Below are 19,921 nucleotides of genomic sequence, written 5' to 3'. Positions count from 1 at the left end.
GTTTCATACATTTTTCATATAGCACCATACAATTAACAGGGGCTACCCCATTAACTGCAGATTTGATTCTATAACTTTTTATTACAAACAGTCACCAACTCATTCATCCTGTTATAGACTACTGTTATTAGAGCTGGTGTTGACAAGTTCTGTTTTTTACTATCTTGTAGTTCACACAATAAATATGGTTTATATTCTGCATTCTGCATTTGACCATTTCATATATTGCATCATTTTATGAGGTCAAATAAACCCTGTATTAATCAAAGCCTGCATTCTACATGATAAAACTTAAATATTCAAATATTCTATGTAGCTCTGACAGTAGGAAAAGCCACAAATCAATATGGTTCGATTCAGAAATAAATAAATAAATAAATAAATGCTGTGAGCCACGATAACCTGAAGTCCAGTCTGTTGCATCCATAATTCTTGCATCATGTGTGCATGCTGTTCTCTCAGTCAGTAGCAGTTCTAAATAAAAATGTGTTTCGTTTTTTGTGACCTAAGGTTATGCTTGCACTCAAGTGAACCTTTGTGCTAAATTATGTGCGATTCTGTGAAAGTTTTCCTGAAATATCGCTGTTGTGTGATGGTATGTGACTAATGAACGGACGGACACACTTACACAGCTTTGTGTAGACGTGTACTGTGGATGCATCTAAAAATACTGTGATACAAAGTACTTTTTTGAATATTTCTGTTGAAGCTAGCACAGTATTAGTAGTAGCCAGTTACAGTAGCTTTGACTTCACTCTTTATGTTTCTTAAATGTGTGACACCATTCAGACGCACCGCTTTTGGCCAAAACGTACTGTCAATAGTAGGAGGTAAACTCTGAAATAGCCTGCCCCTCCCTATAAGAAAGCCACAGATGCATTCATTTTTAATTGACATACATTTCATCACCCATACATTGTCTCTGTTTAGTTGCATGTAAGTAAAAAGGTGAATGTATAGGCTAATGCTCTTGTGATCATACTATGTCAATTTGTTTTTTGTTTATTTTGATGATGCCTATGTCATCATTATGTGTATTTTTTTTTTTTTTTTTATAGCAAACAAGTGATGTACTAATGTTGGCTGTCTTATGTCTTGTTACTGTCACCTGCCAAGGGACTGCAGATGAAATGTAGTTATTTTTACTAATTCTGGCATATTTACATGGGTGTATTTTTTTATACAGCAATGTTCATTAATGTGCATGGACCCTATTAAATAAACCAATAAAATAAAATAAACAAAAATAAATAAATAAATAAATAAATAAAATAATTACAATTTCTTTTTCAGTTTTTCTTTATCTTTGTGAAGCTTCACTAATAATGAACTTTCCAAACAGTCTTAACACTTGCAGGTAATTTACACTGATTTACAAAATAACAGATGCAGATTACAACAGCGGATACTATACTAAAATAACACGGTTGAAACAATTAAGGGTACAAATGAATAGAAAAAGGTGTTAATTTAGCAGAACAATCCCTTAGGGGGGAAAACAAGCTTTCTGTAGTAGACTAAAGTCCTTGATTTTTTTTTTTTTTGCACACTGCAGTATTCTTTATTTCTACAACATATGTACTAAAATGCATCCCTGAAGAGGGGAACGGACAGCGTTTGTTTCATGTGTTTTTCTTCTGCTCCAAATCATGTCTAATTATCAAACTGATTTGCTCTCTCAATCACCTAATTGCCTGGAAAATCTGAAATAGTGACTGTGGTGGAACGCAGCCGCTGTAGGTGCGGTGGTGATTTCTCAATTATCACACAAGCTAATTGAGGTGCAAACCCATCATTCAGGAACACACCCTAACACACCAGGTGCACGTGTATACTTTACTGTAAGTTTACACAAAACGACACACACACAGTCCAGAAAAAAAGTATGGTTGTCTCTTTGGCTTTCTCTGCGCTAATAATTCAACACTGACATGATGACTAACACACAAAACCTTGAAATGGATATTAAGCTAAATATTCACAGCGACTGTTTTCTAGCGGCTGTAAAAGGTTGTGGATAACGGATGGATGGACTTTAACAGTAGACAGGGCTTTAGATCACAGACAGACAGCACCAAAACTCATTCAAGCTTCAGTGAATTCCTGCCCCCTCCTTACTGAGGTGAAGGGATGGCTAAAACAATCTTTAAATCAGGAGCTCAGTGAGTAGATGGAGAGATAAAAAGGTAGTGAAAGAAAGATATGGGGTAAAAAAAAAAAGGGGGGAGGAAGCAAAAGGATGGCCAGTAGGAGAGGAGGGACAGATGGAGGACTGGACAGGGATCGAAAGACAGCCAGACAACAAGATTAAGATGAAGAAATCACTGGAGAAGCAAGAGAAAAAGGCTGATGGAGGAAATGAAGGATAGAGAGTGAAGAGAGCTACAGCAAGACAAACAGAGGGAAACAAGACAGATCGAATCACAGGCAGATATACAGAGAGTAGTTCAGAGGCACCGTGCACCGGCCCATCATATTAAAAATGACACTGGAATAGTGCCAAGCAGGCGGACAGTAAGTACAGGAGAGCACAGACAGTCAAACATTGCCTCAATATCCGGTTGACCCCTGGGGGTAATTTATGCAAGATGTCGAGCCGGCGTTCTGTGAACTAATATCTTCAAAATCCGCAATGATTCATTTATCACAATCCAAAAAGAACTTGGCTTTAGGTGTCTAGAATTAATGAATTTTTTGGTTGCAATCTGGAAGCTAGTCACAGCACCATGTGCTGGCAGAAAACACCGGACTGAAGCAGAGATACTTATCCATCTGGTGCAGGATTGTGTTTGTGAGCTTTCCCAATAATTTGTGTGTGTCGAGGCACATAGAATGGATCCACATGAATATTTATTCCTCCAATCAATGCACATTTATACTTGATGCAGGATAAATATGGTGACTGTATGGTACAGGATCTAAGCTTAGGTAGTACAAAGTCATATCAATGTATGACTCAAACCAATGTCATTAACTAGAAAAGCACTCAGAGAGCACAGACCTCCGCCAAGGCAGATCAGTGCCCTGTGCCCCCCCTGATCACCACCAATATTTAATCATTTGTTCCTTGTGCCAGTATCAACATTTCCTGAAATTTTCATCCAAATCTGTCCATAACTTTTTGAGTTATCTTGCACACGGACAGACAGACAAACAGACAAACCAACGCCGGCAAAAACAGAACCTCCTTGGCGGAGGTAATAAATTCATTCAATAAAAAAAAAAAAAACACTAGAAAAGCACTCAGAGAGCGCAGACCTCCGCCAAGGCAGATCGGTGCCCCCACCTCCCATTCACCACCAAAATTTAATCATTTGTTCCTTGTGCCAGGATCAATGTTTCCTGAAATTTTCATCCAAATAACGTTTTGAGTTATCTTGCACACAGACAGACAGACAAACAAACCAATGCCGGCAAAACATAACCTCCTTGGCGGAGGTAATAAGGCTTTGGTGACTGAACACACAGTTACACATGTGGCCTGTTCATGAAAATGTTCATGAAAAGGATGTGCAGCATGATTTAGACTTTCCTGGTTACATTTGCTGTGCGTGTATAGAACAAGGATGTGTGAATAAAATGCTAAAAATAGTGTGCTCTTTAGTTACAAAACTGTGTTGCATCTTCATTTTTTGGACACTAAACAACTCTGTGGAACTTCTACTTTTTCACAGTTTGCATAATATGGGTAGGAATGTGTGTGGGCAAGACTGGATCTGTTATCTTCATGGCAATATGTCTATCAGAGTCATCAGGGAGGTGATGCTGACATTAGGTCAGTAAGCTCTTATTGCTCATCTTCTATTTACTTGTTTTATTTCACTGTCATTTAGTCTGCTATTTCAATCTCACTCACCAAGTGCTATCAAACAATACAGCTGACATGATACACAGAATAATAATAGAAAGTCTCAAAGCCATATTTCCAATAAACTAGAGTCATTTCCTGTATAGTGGCAGTTCAAAAATAAAAAGGGCCATGTAAAAGGGCTGTGTGCACCTTACATAGAACATAAATAGAAGACTGTCCTATTTTTATATTTGCAGTGTGCATTTCTGTAGTACATATGCACCACTCGCACGGTGCACACCTGGTATATCCAGTTTCATTGATTACAGTCAAGATTTGCAGCAGCCCTTCGGTGAACAGTCCGCATACGTGCTCAGTGTAGATAAAACCTAAGAAACATCTGTGCCATCTTCCACAAATGACCAGATTAATAGTTGTAAAAATCACCTTTTGCTTGGCTGAGGTCCCACACTCAGCCCCAGAGTTGCACTGCATCTCTGTGGATGTGTGTGTGAGAGTGTTTGTGCGACTTTTTCTTCTTCAGCTAATGTTTCATACATAACATCATAGAAACACTTCAGAGATTTTCCTTACGTTTGCAGAAGGGCTGTCGACCCGACCAGGTCCCGTTGGGGAAGCAGATCCTCTCTGCCGAGCCGTACAGAGTGTGTCCCACTGTGCAGGTAAAACGCACCTTGCTGCGAACTTTAAAGTTTCCTGCCTCCCTGGTGGCGTGGGCGGGTATGCCAGGATCCCCACAGGTGCCCGCTGTGTCACCTGCAATGGGAGATAACAAACAAGGAGCACTGAACTCAAGAGAGTGAAGATACAATCCATTTTAACTGCGTGTGTTTACAGATGGGTCCTTTTAAGCTGTTATGTCGGTGAATAACAACAGTGATCCTGTCTGTCAAATAGAAGGATAATACAGGGAGGCTGTACGCTCACACTGTACAGCTTTGGAATCCTGCAGGAAGCAGCTATAAAACACACAATGCACCAATGAGCAGTTGTCACCAAGCCAACAACCTGGAGGAACACTATTTTTCACTGTTTGACACCAGGAGCTTTCTGTCCATAAAAGCAGTGGGGCCAGCATTAAAAAGCAACCAGCTGTGGTTATGAGAAATGATGAATCCAGTTTGACCTCTGAAGCTAAATGCATTTTCATTCTCCTAAATTATCTTTCCCATCTTGTATTCTGTGGGGGAACATACAGTCATATCAGCATCTTGCACCATAATGTTGTATGAAATAACTGAATGAAAATAGATGCAGCATCTTGGGCTAATTCTGCTCTCGTGTTCCAACACAGACTTTCTCCAGTGGGTAAAAGCTGGTGGGAACATGTCTACTCTCTGAGCCCGGGACAAGGCAGAGATGACAAGCACAGAGTAAAGTCAGTGCCATGACTACTAAACATTTCATGTTGCGATAAAAAGCAAGTCAACCTGAGTGGTGTGTAAGTAAGGATGAAGTGTGTGGGGGTGGGGTGAGTTTTGGTTTTGTATTCACCAGGGACATCCTAAGAGGGAAGAAGAAAAAACACCTACTACTGCTTTCATGGCTGATGCTTCTTCTCCTTCTCAGGAAAATGAAATCAGTGGAAGAAAGAAAATAGAAAAATGTTTGAAATCCAAAGATCAATATATAGATAGATGTTATAGTATCTGTTTCTATGCTTGTCTCCACAGGTCACTACGTGTTGTCTCTGTGTAAGAGATCTGTACTTTATTGGCTTTGAGCTCCTGTACCGCGAGCAGTGCACATACCCTGTGCATCATTCTTCACATTCTGTTGGCTGCTGCACTCTGTCTACAGAACAGCAAACAGCTGCAGTAATACTGGACTTGTTGACAAAGCCTTACTGCACAAATACCAAGCTCATATCTTCTACGTACATCCCTCTGCTCAAATGTTCATGACCTGGATTTGTCGGGTAGAGGGCTCACAGTTAGAGATGATAAGTTTTTTGTGCATTTGAGTTTGCCCTCCGTGTGTGTGTGTGTGTGTGTGTGTGTGTGTGTGTGTGTGTGTGTGTGTGTGGGAGAGAGAGAACACCTGTAATAACCCTGATGCATATGAGATCTTATATGCATGTAAATGACTTACTATACATTTCACTTATTTCCTTGTGTGTGCATATTAAGCATGCATACTTAGATGTTGCCTGTGTGTACGTGCATGTATGAGTGTAAGTCTCTCAGCGGCTGCCAGTACTTCATTAGTCTCCTTCGGTTAGGTGAGGCAGCCCAGCTCGGCATGCACTGTGACAGCTATAATCTCGCTAATTGGGATGGTGGTGGATTTGGTTTGAATGTGAGTTAATGTCCGTTCACCAGACTCCCTTTGCAAGAAAATAATAAGGCCTTCAACTTAGCCACGCAACAGATGAGGACAAAAGGGGAATGTCTTGGCAAGCGATTTTAAACCCTCTCTTACTAATTAATAAGGGAGGGACAGATGAGAGAAGGGATTGACGCATGGATGAGTTGCTGCACCCCCCATTTCTGACGCTGGGCGAAGCTTCTGAGGAATAGCACAAATTATTTTGCTGCTGCCATTGAAATATTGTGAGGATTGCTATTATTTTTTTTATAATTTATTGTGCTGCATATAAAAAGGTGCTACTGATTTCTTTTCAGCTTTCTGCAGATTATATTCAAGGCTGCAAAAAACACTTGGACTAAATTAAGTATATGATGAAGAAATGTTGAAACATACTTTAACACTTTCCATTTAGCTCCATTTGTTTTAGTAACGCTGTAGTGTTTGTTGCATCACTTCATAAGGTTTCGCTAATGTGCCTGTGAAAATTGGGTGCTAACATTTACACTTTCACTGGTGTAAAATCGTCAGGTCTTTTGTTGCAGCACAACTTCAGTTCGTATAACAACATGTTCCAGCTGTGCTCTGGTTCTACGGTTGTAACAGATGTTTACCGAAATGGAATTTATTGAGCCCTTCAGGTATGATGAACAGATGAGTTTCCATTAGAAGCTGCTGATTTTAATGTTAATTTGAAGCACTGATGCCACATAATAGAGGCATAATAAAAAAATCCTCTGTGACAATGCATTTACTCTCAAAAGAAAAATCTAAAAAGCAATTAAATTGAATTCTTTCGTTTCATAGATATCTGTACCAAATTTCATAGCAATTTATCAAATAAAACCTACATTTCCGTCCCTAATCAAGTGATACAGGAACTGAAGTGCATTTCTGAAATCATTATTATACAGAGAAGCAACCTCAGTATCATCATGGCATCAATTATGGCATTTATTATGATTTATTACTCTGGTCATTAACTCAGTACTATTTTGCTTCACAAATTCAGTCACAGGGGTTTACTTTCCAAGCTTTAATTGCACATTGACAGATTTAAATACTTAAATAATAGATTCCTCTTGGCTTTACTTAGTTTTTAGGTAATGAATTTTGAGTACATGATGTTCAATTAAATGCACTGAAGCTGTTTTGGTATGACACGTTTTTAAAAAAAAAACAGATTAAAGCAAAGTATTTTAGACAGGTTTCATCTGAGGCAGTCAAGCTCAAACTGGTAGAAACGGAGTGGCGAGTGATGGATTAAATGAAATATTTATATATATATTTTTAAAACTCAGATCACTCTCTAAGTGGCTCATTTGTCATAACAGCGGGATGCTGATCAAATTCTCAATAACTGATGCCAAATTGCTTTTAAAGACTAACTGGTAATAAGAACATACCTTGCAACATGTCCTATTATTTATTTATTTATTTTAAAATGGCATGTTTTTTTAAATGCTAGAGTAATATGAAAACAGCAGATAATTACACAGGCTCAAAAAAAGACAAGCACCTCACCCCCCATCAGTGCAGTGAACCTTTAACCTATATTATGCTTTTCATTACTATCCTCAGAGTTTACTTCCTACGCTGCTGTCAGACTCAGTATAAAAAGAACAACAGAAAGTTTTCACTCAAACCTTTTAAAGAGAATAAACAACATGGACACAAGTCTGCTAACAAACATTACTTGTGGGTCGGTGACTTGCTCGACTGTGATAAGCATAGAACACCGTGGGGATTAAAGGAGGATGTTCGCAATTCTGCAGATGTACCCTTTAAAACACACTTCATCAGGTTTGGAGAAAACATCAGCACGAGGCTGTACCTGCAAATGTCCTGAACCCAGGATACAAAAGGTTCTGCTTAAATTTCTGTTGGCTGTGTCTGTGTTTAGGTCATGTTTGAGGTGATCTTTCATTTGATTGATGGCTTCATGAAGGATACTACCTTTGCTCCTGGACAATTGTTGGCTTCGACATAAACTCATGACTCATATTAAAAAGGGTGGAGGAGTAAGGCTTTTTGGCTACAGCCCATCAAAAGCATACATCACCCAAATACAGATACGTCAGATAAGTCTGAAGGTTGGCTGCACTAAAAATAATGGTTGAAGTATTTTTTGCAAGCAGGCTGCATTTTAAAATAAATGAATAAAAATATAGGAGCTCAACATGACTCTACAGGTGGCTTACAGAGAGCACATGCACGGTTTTCTCTGAATAAGTATCAGTAAGTTTACATGCACAGGTTGGTAGCCATTTAACTGGACTGTTGTCTTTGGCCCAGTCTATGAGCAAGGGAGTGGAGTAAATTTGTTGAAATCATGTTGATTTTCCTATGATAGGTGGTGAAATGCACTCTTTCAGCTTGTTAACCTATGTTGTCACAGACCACAACAACAGTCAATACCAGGGGCGTGGCCATGGGGGGGCTTGGATGGGCAGTGCCCCCAGGGACAAGCTCTTTCCCCCTGTGAAATGCCCTGTCCAACCTGGCAGAGCTGAATGGAACCGCCCCAACATTATTTTTCTGCAAAATTCCCACTCACACATGACATTCTGGTCACACCTTTGGTAAATAGAGAGTTAACAAGTTAGCAACCCAGATGTAAACTGGTATGGCAATGGACATCGCTGTAAATTTGTACATTGCATACTTTTTGTACACTCTGCTTTTTGGGCAGATGAGATGTACGATGTTCGACTTCTGAGTAAGGATTTGGCACGAAACACCATGTCTCATTCCACTACGACTGGTCTGTTTACATGTAGGAGTATATCGACTTTCAATTGCATTATCTAGGCGTGTTAGTCCAACTATTAGAACTTTGATTTCAGTCAAGCTAACATGTCAACAGTCCAGTTTTAGTCAGACTAAGGCGATATTTAATTTTTTAAGTGTCAGGTGACCCAACAAATGCTTCTATGGCACGGCTGATCCATTCAGAATGTGGGCATATTTTCCCATTTTGTGGACATGGTGTTGGACTAAAGGCTCATTTACGCTCTATGGATGTATTTCAAACAGTGTAAACGTCACTGCCTTTATACTTCCATGCATCCATTATGTTGGAATGAGTGTTTGGGGATCAATCCATCAGAGGGCACCACTGTAAATTAATATATTGGCCATATTCCAAGAAGAGTAGAGGTTTTTATGAGTGGAGGAGAAAAAAGGAGGAAGAGGGAGAAAAAAAAACCTGGCAACAACAGAAGCAGGAGTTTCTCACTAAGTCACACAGTCACTTTTTGGAAAGTTCTGCCATTTCTGGCAATTTCCAGCGGTACTGCTTTGTTTGGGTACGCATCCACAAGCTCCCAGAGGATGTACAGAAATATGCACATAATAAACACAGAGGACAGAAAGAACACTCCATATGCATATTCAATATTGAGCATAAATGGGCCTTAATACATTACCATCAACAGCTATACCCACCATTTATCCTCACTTACTTCGTGTGGCCTCTAGCCATACAGACAGATCTGCTTTCCGTCCTATAGAGCTCTGAGACGTTTGGGAATATGATAACACAATGGTAAAAATAGGGATAGGCACTGAAACCTGATATAAAATGGGTCCCAGGGTGGACAAAAAAAGAAAAATGCATGGTATGAGCATAAGCTTGTGTAATGGTGACAGTGTGTGTACCTGAACAGTGGGGCAGGGGGCCGCTCCAGTGTCCGTTGAGTTGACAGGTGAGTGATGAGTCCCCAATGAGCTGGCGGTCTCCAGTGCATGTGTATCGCACTGTGGAGCCAAAGGTAAACTTCTCCCCAGTCATCACAGCGTAAGGCGGCGTACCTGGGTGGCCGCAGTCCACCTCTACATGACAGAGCAAAGACAGGAAATGAGATTATCGCTGAATGGATGGATGGATGGATTAGCACTGCATGCATCCAAACACTCAAAACAAAACAAAAAAAACCCAACACCTCTTCTATTGTGCCACTACATCACATTCTGCTGTTCAAGTGAAGAGAACCAGAACATTTTATTTGTATTTATTCACAGAAGACAATATTAAATTCTGGCATTTCCCTTCTCTAAATCTTGGTTTAAGTGGAATATCACTGTGGCATGTAGGCAGGAATCCATACCATTGACATCCACATATCAAATAAAACAGACATTAAGCTCTACTGAAGTCTCTTTATTAGAGATGCACTGACAAATCCGCCTTTTTCACTGCCGTCAGCCTATCGGCAAATACTGTTGACACTCACTTATAGCAGAGACAGATGTTTATCTATTGAGTTGTATTAAAGGTTATTTCATAAATTTATATGACAGACTTTGTGCTCACTCAAAGGTAATGTGAGGAGAAGCTGAAAGAGTGTAAAACAGTTCAGATATTTTGTCTCACTGGCACAAAACGGGGGAAAAAAACAATATAAAAAACAAAATAAACATCTGTATCAGCATCAACTATCAGACAACTAATTATTAGTCTAATTAATAGGCCAGAATTCCACACTCAGTGCATCTCTACAAAACATGAATATATTAAAAACAGAATCTTGATGTTGTCACAAACTTCGGATCAAGTCTGAGAACAGTTACAAAGACAAGTTGAAGAAATGAGCATGGGGTCATATTTTGCTAAACCCACTTTTATTAGTCTTTGGTTCATTTATTTGTGTATTTGGACCCTAATAGTTCATAAAGTTTGAATTTGAACCCTCCAGGTGCTGCAAAACTATCTTTATATTCATTTTGGCAAAAATCGAGTGGATTTCTACAACCTGTTTTAATTCCTTCTTAATTTGTTATGTCTGTAACTAGCTACATCTCAACATTTGTACATATAAGGTCGAGACTTCCGACGAACATTTCTCTGAGTACTACGTAACTGTTTGTCAGCAGCAGTGGTTGTAGTAAAAACTGAAAATATGCCCAAACTTCGAGCCGATTACCTACAATGTTCAGTTGTTGATTGTATTAACGAACACAAGTGGCTGAATGGGACAGAAAGCCCAGTTAACAACCTGGAAAGGGTGGGGCGTGAAGTGACTCGTGCATTTAAAGGGCCAGCGCTCAAAACGACCTTTCTGGTGTCATTACTCAGAAATAGGGTTGAAGATGGACCTGTGGAGTTGAATTAATGAAGAATTCAGACCCAAGCATAGCATTTACAGTTTATGCAGACCACAGGCAAATGTTTTAAAATGCAGAATTCCATTTAAAAAAAGCAAAAATATCACTCTTCTAAGCACAAATATCTTTACCCAAAATAATTATTAATTCAAGTGTAGTTTTAATTTGATGTTGCATGCACTTCATAAATGTCCCACTGGTTTGGTTTCTGTGCTACAATCTAATTTGGTTCTGCTGTTTCATTATTCCCTTGACCTTTAATGTACTTTTGTTGCTGCTGACGTTTAATCAGCTTGGTGTCATAATGCAACTTAAGTTTCTGTAATTTTGCAAAGCTTCTTTCTTAACAAAGAGTCACTGATGCCTGGAGTGGCGAATAAACACTGAGACAGACACTCCTGTGTATCTGTTTAATTACCATTCCATTTGATAAAATAAATGCAGTGCGTCACCTCTCTACCATGAAATGAAGTGCTCTCCAAAACTGTATGCAAAATGTAGAGCTTTACTTCAGATAATTTCACTAGAAACAGGTCATTACTGTTGTCGTCCTCGTACAAAAGCAGAGCTCATGATGAGCCAGGTGTTGGAGAATATTACGGCCTCAGATAACCCCGACACTTCATAGATGGCTGTTGTTATAATTTCAGCATTTGTTTGGAGGGAACATTAAATATTGCCGGAACAACTGGTCCGATGACAGTTTTCCAATTTCTCAATTAGGCACAGTGCACCATAACCATAAAGCACAGGGGCATCAAATGTTGCACAGATGCTCTCAGTCTCAGCATTTAGCAACTTGTACCATTGAAACTCCATAAGCAAATAAGGGCGAAAACAAGGTTATGGATGGCCATGAGTGTGACTTTCAAATCAAACTGCAATTAATTAATAGAAAGGTGGATAAGCTGACAAAAAAGACTAATAGTCGCTTAAGGGATGATGTGAATAATTTCATGATTTTCGACTTGATTGATCACTTTAAAGAAAGGAAACTTTACCGATGCATTCTGGTAAAGGTTTGTCCCAGTGTCCCGCGGGTTGGCAGGTTAGCACCGATGATCCAAACAGGTAATATCCAGGGTTACAGTCGTAGAAGACCACGCTGCCAAATGTGAAGTTCCCATGCTCGATCTTACTCTCCCGGATAGAATTGGCAGGGATACCTGGATCTGTGCAGTTCACCACTGTATGAGAACAAGACAAAATATCAGTTATGCCATCATGAATGATTCAATTAATTAACACATTATGTGAGAATAGAGACAGCAGTCTCATTTGTTTTTATTGCTATTGATATTCAGAAAACACTTTCACAACAAAAGACTAATTATTGTTGGAACTGCAAATTCACATGATTAGCTAAATGCAAAAAGAATGTCTCCTAGTATGTTCTATATGTTGAGTACAATGAGATGAATTTGACTTACAGAAAATAAGGTAATGTTGACTTAAAGCTGAAGTGAATGTTCATTTATTGGAAATGTTTCAAGAAACAATTTAAAGAACATGCACTATTATTTTTGTCAAGTAAACAAGACAATTGCACATATATGATCATTGTGTTCATTTTACTATTTGATGATAAAGAAAATTATACATAATCAACTGGATACTGATAGTATATACATATATTGTATACTGCTGGTGTCAGATAGAAAAGTGACCTCCATGGAAAAGTGACCCGTGGGTCAGTTTTCTATTATAGAATTCTGACCCGCCTTGTGGAAAAGTGACCCACCCCCAATAAATCACCAATTTTGTATATAAAAAAAAATGTTTATTTAAGGTATATATAAACACAAAACATGTTATGAAAAGCATAAAAATGTATTAAAAATCATGCATTGCACAAATGTACAAGCACATGATATTACAAATACAGATTCTGTGAATCTGTGATTAACATCTGTTATTTACTCCAAAAAACTGATATTAATTAAAATCCCATAACCTTTACTATAACCTGTTTTCACCCATTCAGTGGTACATTTTTTTCCACATTTTTTTCATAATTTCGTGTAGATTTCATGTCTAGGATGTCCATAAACTCTAAAATGAACACAGATTATTTACTTCACTGGTTATATGAATTAATTAATTTTGTGGTTTCTGGTGAAAATTTCAAATTATACACATATATTTAAGATTATTGTGATATACAAATGTATTAAAACATTTTTGTCAACATACAGTACAAATTTATATTAGTTTATAAATTCTATGGGGTGGGTGTTTTCCATACTAGTGACCCAGGGGTCAGATTTCCATGGGGTCAGAATTCTATATGACACCGGCACCATACATAATCTGTCATCTTGATGGTTTAGTTTGCTGTGATAGTTAAGTACTTAGGAATAATGTCCTTTTATCATGATATGAAGGTGGTGAGAGGTGTCAGATGATATTAAATTATGTTTTTAACCTTTAGCTGACTTGTTGTTCAGGCTGTTCTCACTTTCCTATCCCACTTTTGATGGACTTGCTTCCCATTAATCCTTTCACTTTGAGGATTGACCACCTACTGCTAGGCCCACCTTATTTTCTCTTTTCCCACCCGCTTTATGACTTGGCATGGCAATTCTACACCTGTCAACACATTCACTTGAGAGTTAATAATAGAGCTGATGATATGACCTGAGAAGTGCCTTTTTCCTTTTATTTCTACAAACAGAGAAACAAGCGGGTCTGTGCTATATTTAGTACTGTCAATAATAACACCTATTACATCGGTCTGAAAGTAAGCAAAGGAAAACTATAGTCACAGATTCACACAGAAGCAGCTGAAGTCTCCAAAACTACACTGATGACAGGGTGGTTTCAACAGCTCAAAGAAGATGATGGTGAAATTAAGTTTAGAGCAACAGCAAATTAAATCAATAATGCAAATGTGAGACGAAGTTGGCTGAAAAGAAGACATTATATTGATAACAAACGCATTTTGACAAAGGGAGTCATGACAATTTAATATGATTTCACTCTTTTGATCTTGTACCGGGTCTGTCTCTACAGTACTAGTCACAGTAACAAAATCTGTGTCTCTTCACAACCAAATGCCAACAAACTCATGCCAAGGCGAAATATTTTCAAATAGGCGAGTCTGGCAAATCTAGCTGTTGCCTGCGAGCTCCAGGGGTAGCCGACAAATTAATGTCACACTGGATACTTCTCAAATTACTTTATTTAACTAAATGGCTTTAATGAGTGCTCACCTAAAAATAGCATACCTCGAAAAACAGTTTTTCAAAGATTTTTATTAGTGTTTAGCTCAAGCGCATACTGAAAAAGAGCTTTGAGCTGGTATGAGTCCATTTTATTTTAAATAGTAGGATTTTTTTTTAAATTGTCAAAATATCAAAATATTCTGTTTTGCATGCAAATGACTGGATTTCTGCAGATTGTAAACACTCCTCTAAGGAGCCCAAGAAGAGTAAAATAAACTTGGACACCAAATATTTTTTTTTTTTTTAATAAATGTACTCTGAGATCCCTTGCCTTCAAAATATTTCTCCCTGCAGCATGCCTCTTGGTAAAACTTGCAATAAACATGTAAAAACAATTCTTGATTTACTCTTGCCCTGCTATGCATTTTGCTTCGAGCTCTTAATTGCTGTTTTCGTGCTTTTGCTCTGAGGCCAGGGCTCCAGATGTTTCTACCAAATGCTCTACCCAGAGACGCAGAATAGATAGTGACTTTTTTCATTCAAGTCAATACTTGTGTGAGCTCCACGTCCGTCTAATCTGCTCGTGGCTGCGCGCACTGGCCGTCACGACTGCTGATTCCTGAATGATCATGATACATCTGCTGGCTGCTTAATTTCTGTGGTCATCCTAGCTTCTGGTTCCTGAACCATCACAAAGCACCCGTAAAAGCAATTTAATTCAGTTCCAGCACTTTGGCTGGATACTTATGCACACTGGCAGATACCTACGCCACTGATGGCTAGCTTGATTCACAGAAGCAAAATTAGAAAGAGGAGCCTTTAGATATCTCACATCAAAACACCTTTAGTTGTATCGACACAATCGACAGTCGCCTCATGATGCAAATACTCAAAGTTTTTGCTGCAAGTTATAGCTCCAGCCTCCAAGGAGGACAGGGCACAGAGCAAAGATAACCACTTAAATTTTGGAGCAGATCCATAAAAACGAGTGGAGGCTGGAATTATTCTTCACTTTCTTTCTTAACACCGAAAAGCCCCTGACTTACGCCTGCTTCATCCTACAGAAGCTTGGAAATCTTAGGTTGCATCACACGTATAAAGGAGAATCTTCACAGATTCTCTCAGCTTAAACATAGACACATGACAGGATTTGAAATTAATGGAACATCACACAGGACCTTATTACTATTATCTGAGAGAGAGAGCAGCACACCACCTCATATGATCCAATGACATGTAATGGGCTAGAGGTGAATCTGGGGTAAATAGATCGAAAAAAATCCTACAGTTTGAGCTCGGTATAACAAATACCTTAATCTTGAACTGATAACAACAGCTAAAATCAGTCAGATTAACTGGTGGCACCAAGAGAAAAAAAGATAAAAAACATAGGGCATCATTTGTGCTTTAATAAAACTGTGAGATGAAAATAAGAGTGTACTGTTGTTGCTGGCAGAGAGCTGCACTTTCTGAGTTCCCTGCTCTTGATTTCTACCTTTCTTGACTCTTGAGGCTTGCACTGTGGTTTACATCTAGCAGGAGAAATGCACTACATCATATGCTGGCAGAGACAAGCAGCTTTTCAGTTCGCTAGTCAAGATAAATCTCCATCCTTCTGATACTTTCTGTCAGTCAAGCTGCCAATCATTTATCCATTCTGCAGCCGTTAGACCTTACCTCTGCATGTTGGTGGCTGCTGGCTCCACTGGCGACTGGCCTGGCACTGAGCTGTGGACGGGCCCTCCAGAGTGTAACCTTTGTTGCAGGAGAAACGCACCACATCATTGTAGTTGAAGCCGTCGCCGGTGGTGCGGCCGTATATGGGGCTTCCAGGGTGACCGCATGTGATGGCTGAAGTTTGACAGGTGTCAATCAAAGATGTGATTTAAAGGAGAGGGAAGGAAGGGCAACATGAGGGTATACACAGGGAGAGGGGGAATTAAACAGATTAATATGTGTGCATGAGACGGGGAGTGAATTCAATACAAATGATCAATAGGTGATGTACAGTGGCACCTATCATAGGAATATCATTATCATATAATTAACCTCAGAGGACAGGAACTAGAAATCAGCACACAATCAATTGGAAAAGGGTACGTGGCACATTTTGCGTGAGTCAATAGGTGAACAGGAGATGCAGACTCGCATTATGGGGTAATATCAGCTATTAACTTTGGAGCCTTTCACAGAAATGGAAGGGAAAGTTGTTCACTCTGCACACTATGTTTGAAAAGAACACTTAATATTTATAATACTAATTTTATTCATTATTTACTCTAATATTGCAGTCGTATCATTATGCATGTTCTTTCTTGTTAACACATCTCTAAATATCTAAAAGTTTCTTAAAAATTCATCAAATTATAATTAACCTATGTTTTCTCTTGTGTGTTAATTGAAACAGCTGTCTACGATAAGAAATTCAGAATATAAAAAAGTGGCTGTTCTTCATTACATAAATACAAAGGCAGGCAAGTACAGATAGTTGGAAAACGGAAGGAGAAATCTGATGGGAATAGTCTCATCCAGTTATGGCAAAGCCTCTATAACTGGGTAACAATGCTAAAGTAGTGTGAGATGGGTCATTCAAAGGTCAAATGAATGTGAAAGTTATATGAATCATTTAATGTGGTGACTTCTGGTAGGGATCATCACTTGTCGTATGAATCCCACTCACTGGTTTAGAAATAAGGCTCCAGATCTCCTAGGTAAGGGGTCACCAATCCTGGTCCTCGAGAGCCACTATCCTGCATGTTTTAGATGTTTCCCTCTTCCAGTACACCTGATGGTTGTTATCAGGCTTCTGCAGAGCTTGATGATAGGCTTATCATTTGAATCAGGTGTGTTGGAAGAGGGATACATCTAAAATTTACATGTATTTTAGATGTATTTTTTGGAATATCTTTTATTCTCTCACAGGGACATTTTGGGAATTGAAATAAATATGCAAGGCAGATGTAACACTCTTAATTTTTTTTTTTTCTCCACATTTTTTTAATAAGAAGATATTTGAAAAAATACATCTAAAATACATCTAAAATTTAGATGCGTCCCTCTTCCAACACCCCTGATTCGAATGATAAGCCTATCATCAAGCTCTGCAGAAGCCTGATAACGACCATCAGGTGTGCTGGAAGAGGGAAACATCTAAAACATGCAGGATAGTAGCTCTTGAGGACCAGGGCTGGTGACCCCTGTCTAAGGTGCACTTAAGCTGAGGCACTTAGACTGTTCAAAATGACATACCATCTACTAGCATTTTAATTCAAACCTTAAGTAGCAGAAGTAGAGTGCAGTATGTGACAAACCTGAAAATCTGCTATATGCCAAAGATGTCCAAATGTACACTACACTTGGCAAACTTCAGTGAATGCCACTCAAGCTAATACATTACAGTAATCATCATCTTTTATCTAACTGAAGGTTGCATTTTGTTTAAAATCCATTACTGCCACCTGCTATGCTGGAAATGTAGACTAAAAGTCCATATGTACTTACATTAAATGTGCATATGGAACTCAGACATAAATGGGTTTGTGCCGCAGTGGAGACAAGCTGAGTACATAAAATTGCCATATTTGTCTTTTTTTTTTTTTTTTTTTTTTTTTTTTTTATACAAATGTTTTTTTGTGGCTGAAAATTATATACTTTAGTGGTTTGCAGTGTTGAAGAGATGTAATAATCAAGCGAACACTGAGTAGAAACTGACATCTATAGCTGAAAAACAACCTTATTTGGGAGCTTCTATGAAACGGGTACCTGAAAACAGGACATGGGGGCTAAAAATTCAACCTAGATGTAGACTAATGTTATGAAGGAAGTTTGGAAGCACTTTGGGTCTATTTTAAAAATAAATATTTACTGAGATAAAAGAGAAACTATTTTCAGATATAACACATTTTTATTTGACGTGCATGTACAAAAATCTGCATGTAACATGATAAAAAGAGCGCAGAAATTCCTCACAACTATTTTTTCAAATATTTTTTTAGTCTCTCACAGGTACATTTTGGGAATCTAAGTAAATATGCAAGGCAGAGTGCTTCACAAAAATGACCACTGTTGCAAAATCCCTCACGATTTATATGTGTTTAAATGGGCAGGTTCTGCATGTAACGCACGTGGTTACACATGAAACCTGGAATGAGACTGAGATTTATGAAAAACCCACGTCTGGATTAGAAAAACCTCTAGGATTGACAAATTTAACACAGTGTCTTTATTTGTAGTGGTATATAAGAACTTTTCAAGCCATGTTTTCTAGATCCTCCTCCCCCATCCTCACCTGATCTGGATGGACCTCTGCGCCCTCACCTCATCTGTTTAGATGGACCCCCTCACATGCCCCCACCCCACTGCATCTTTACAGACTGGAACTACATCTGCAAATGGACGTCCATCAGTCCTGGTGCGTCTAATGCCTGTCCGTCCATGGGAGTGGCTCTCCCCGAGGTTTCTCTTTTCCTACTGGGATTTTGGAGTTTTTCCTTGCTCAGAAAGAGGGTCTATGGACAGGGGATGCCCGGGACTGTTTATTCGACTGTTGTTTGTTTTCATATCCAACTAATTCTGTAAAGCCCTGTGAGGAAACCTTGTTGTGATATAGGGCGCTACAAATAAAACTGAATTGAATTGAGATCAAATGCATTGACACCTAGGTAGCTTTTCCTGTCCTAATTGTGGTCCTATTTTTGGCCCCAGTAGTTTATTAAAAATTCATTAATTTTGGGATGGCTCAGAGCAAGAGCATAATTTTTTTTTTGCTTTTATCTGAGGTTATCATTAGGTACATCCTAGGGGGGAAATATGTCTAAATTTCTCTTTTATTGTTGGGTCTAAAAAGCTGGTAAAATGCCAGATACCAAAATAAACCCAGTTTCATGGAAAGACCCATTTGTATCTGTCAACAGCGGGCATATTATGGCACTAAGCCTGGTGATCATGTGACTTTGTTTGTTTTTTTTACATATTGCATACATATATACACCTATAAATACGCCTGACACAGCTAACATGTAATGTAATGTTTCTTTCCTGTCAGTACACTGTGTATCGTATTGTGAAGACATTATCGTAGCACCCACATATTTTCATGACACTGTGAATGGCACAAATCACATGGAATCAGATCTTTTCAGTTCTGATGCGGGCCATTTCTATACGTCATCCTGACAAAGATACGAACTCATGTTTGTCACAGTGAATTCAGTCAGATATTAATTCCTGTGACTTCTACATGTTTTTCAATGGGAATTCATGACAAACTAGAACTTATACATGAGTACAGCAGTAAAACAAATTCAAAACATTATATATAATAATAATTTTACAATGACAGGGACCATTTTACAGCATGATTAATACATATTTTGGTTCAAAAATAAAGGTTTTGAATACATGACTAACTTTTTTTTCTACTGTGTATATTAATACTTAGTGAAGGGAATGATCTGAACACTTAATATGACAGCTTTCTGTGTATGTGTTTCAGCCCAGAAACACCTCACTCTGGGTTCTGATATAGGCCACA

The 19,921-nt window shown here is 38.6% G+C and overlaps 1 protein-coding gene across 1 annotated transcript in view; it reads right to left on the bottom strand.

Moving 5' to 3' along the window:
- The window catches only part of LOC115435868 (CUB and sushi domain-containing protein 3-like), a 296,702-nt gene that overhangs the window by 51,400 nt on the left and 225,381 nt on the right, over nucleotides 1-19,921 (bottom strand). The window contains 4 exon segments of the mRNA XM_030158480.1: nucleotides 4,385-4,567; nucleotides 9,779-9,952; nucleotides 12,226-12,411; nucleotides 16,066-16,239. Of these exon segments, the coding sequence (XP_030014340.1) occupies nucleotides 4,385-4,567; nucleotides 9,779-9,952; nucleotides 12,226-12,411; nucleotides 16,066-16,239 (717 nt within the window).

This window comes from Sphaeramia orbicularis, chromosome 16 (genome assembly GCF_902148855.1).
Source record: "Sphaeramia orbicularis chromosome 16, fSphaOr1.1, whole genome shotgun sequence".
In the NCBI taxonomy this organism is placed as follows: domain Eukaryota; kingdom Metazoa; phylum Chordata; class Actinopteri; order Kurtiformes; family Apogonidae; genus Sphaeramia; species Sphaeramia orbicularis.
This window is presented reverse-complemented; position numbering and strand designations above follow the sequence as displayed.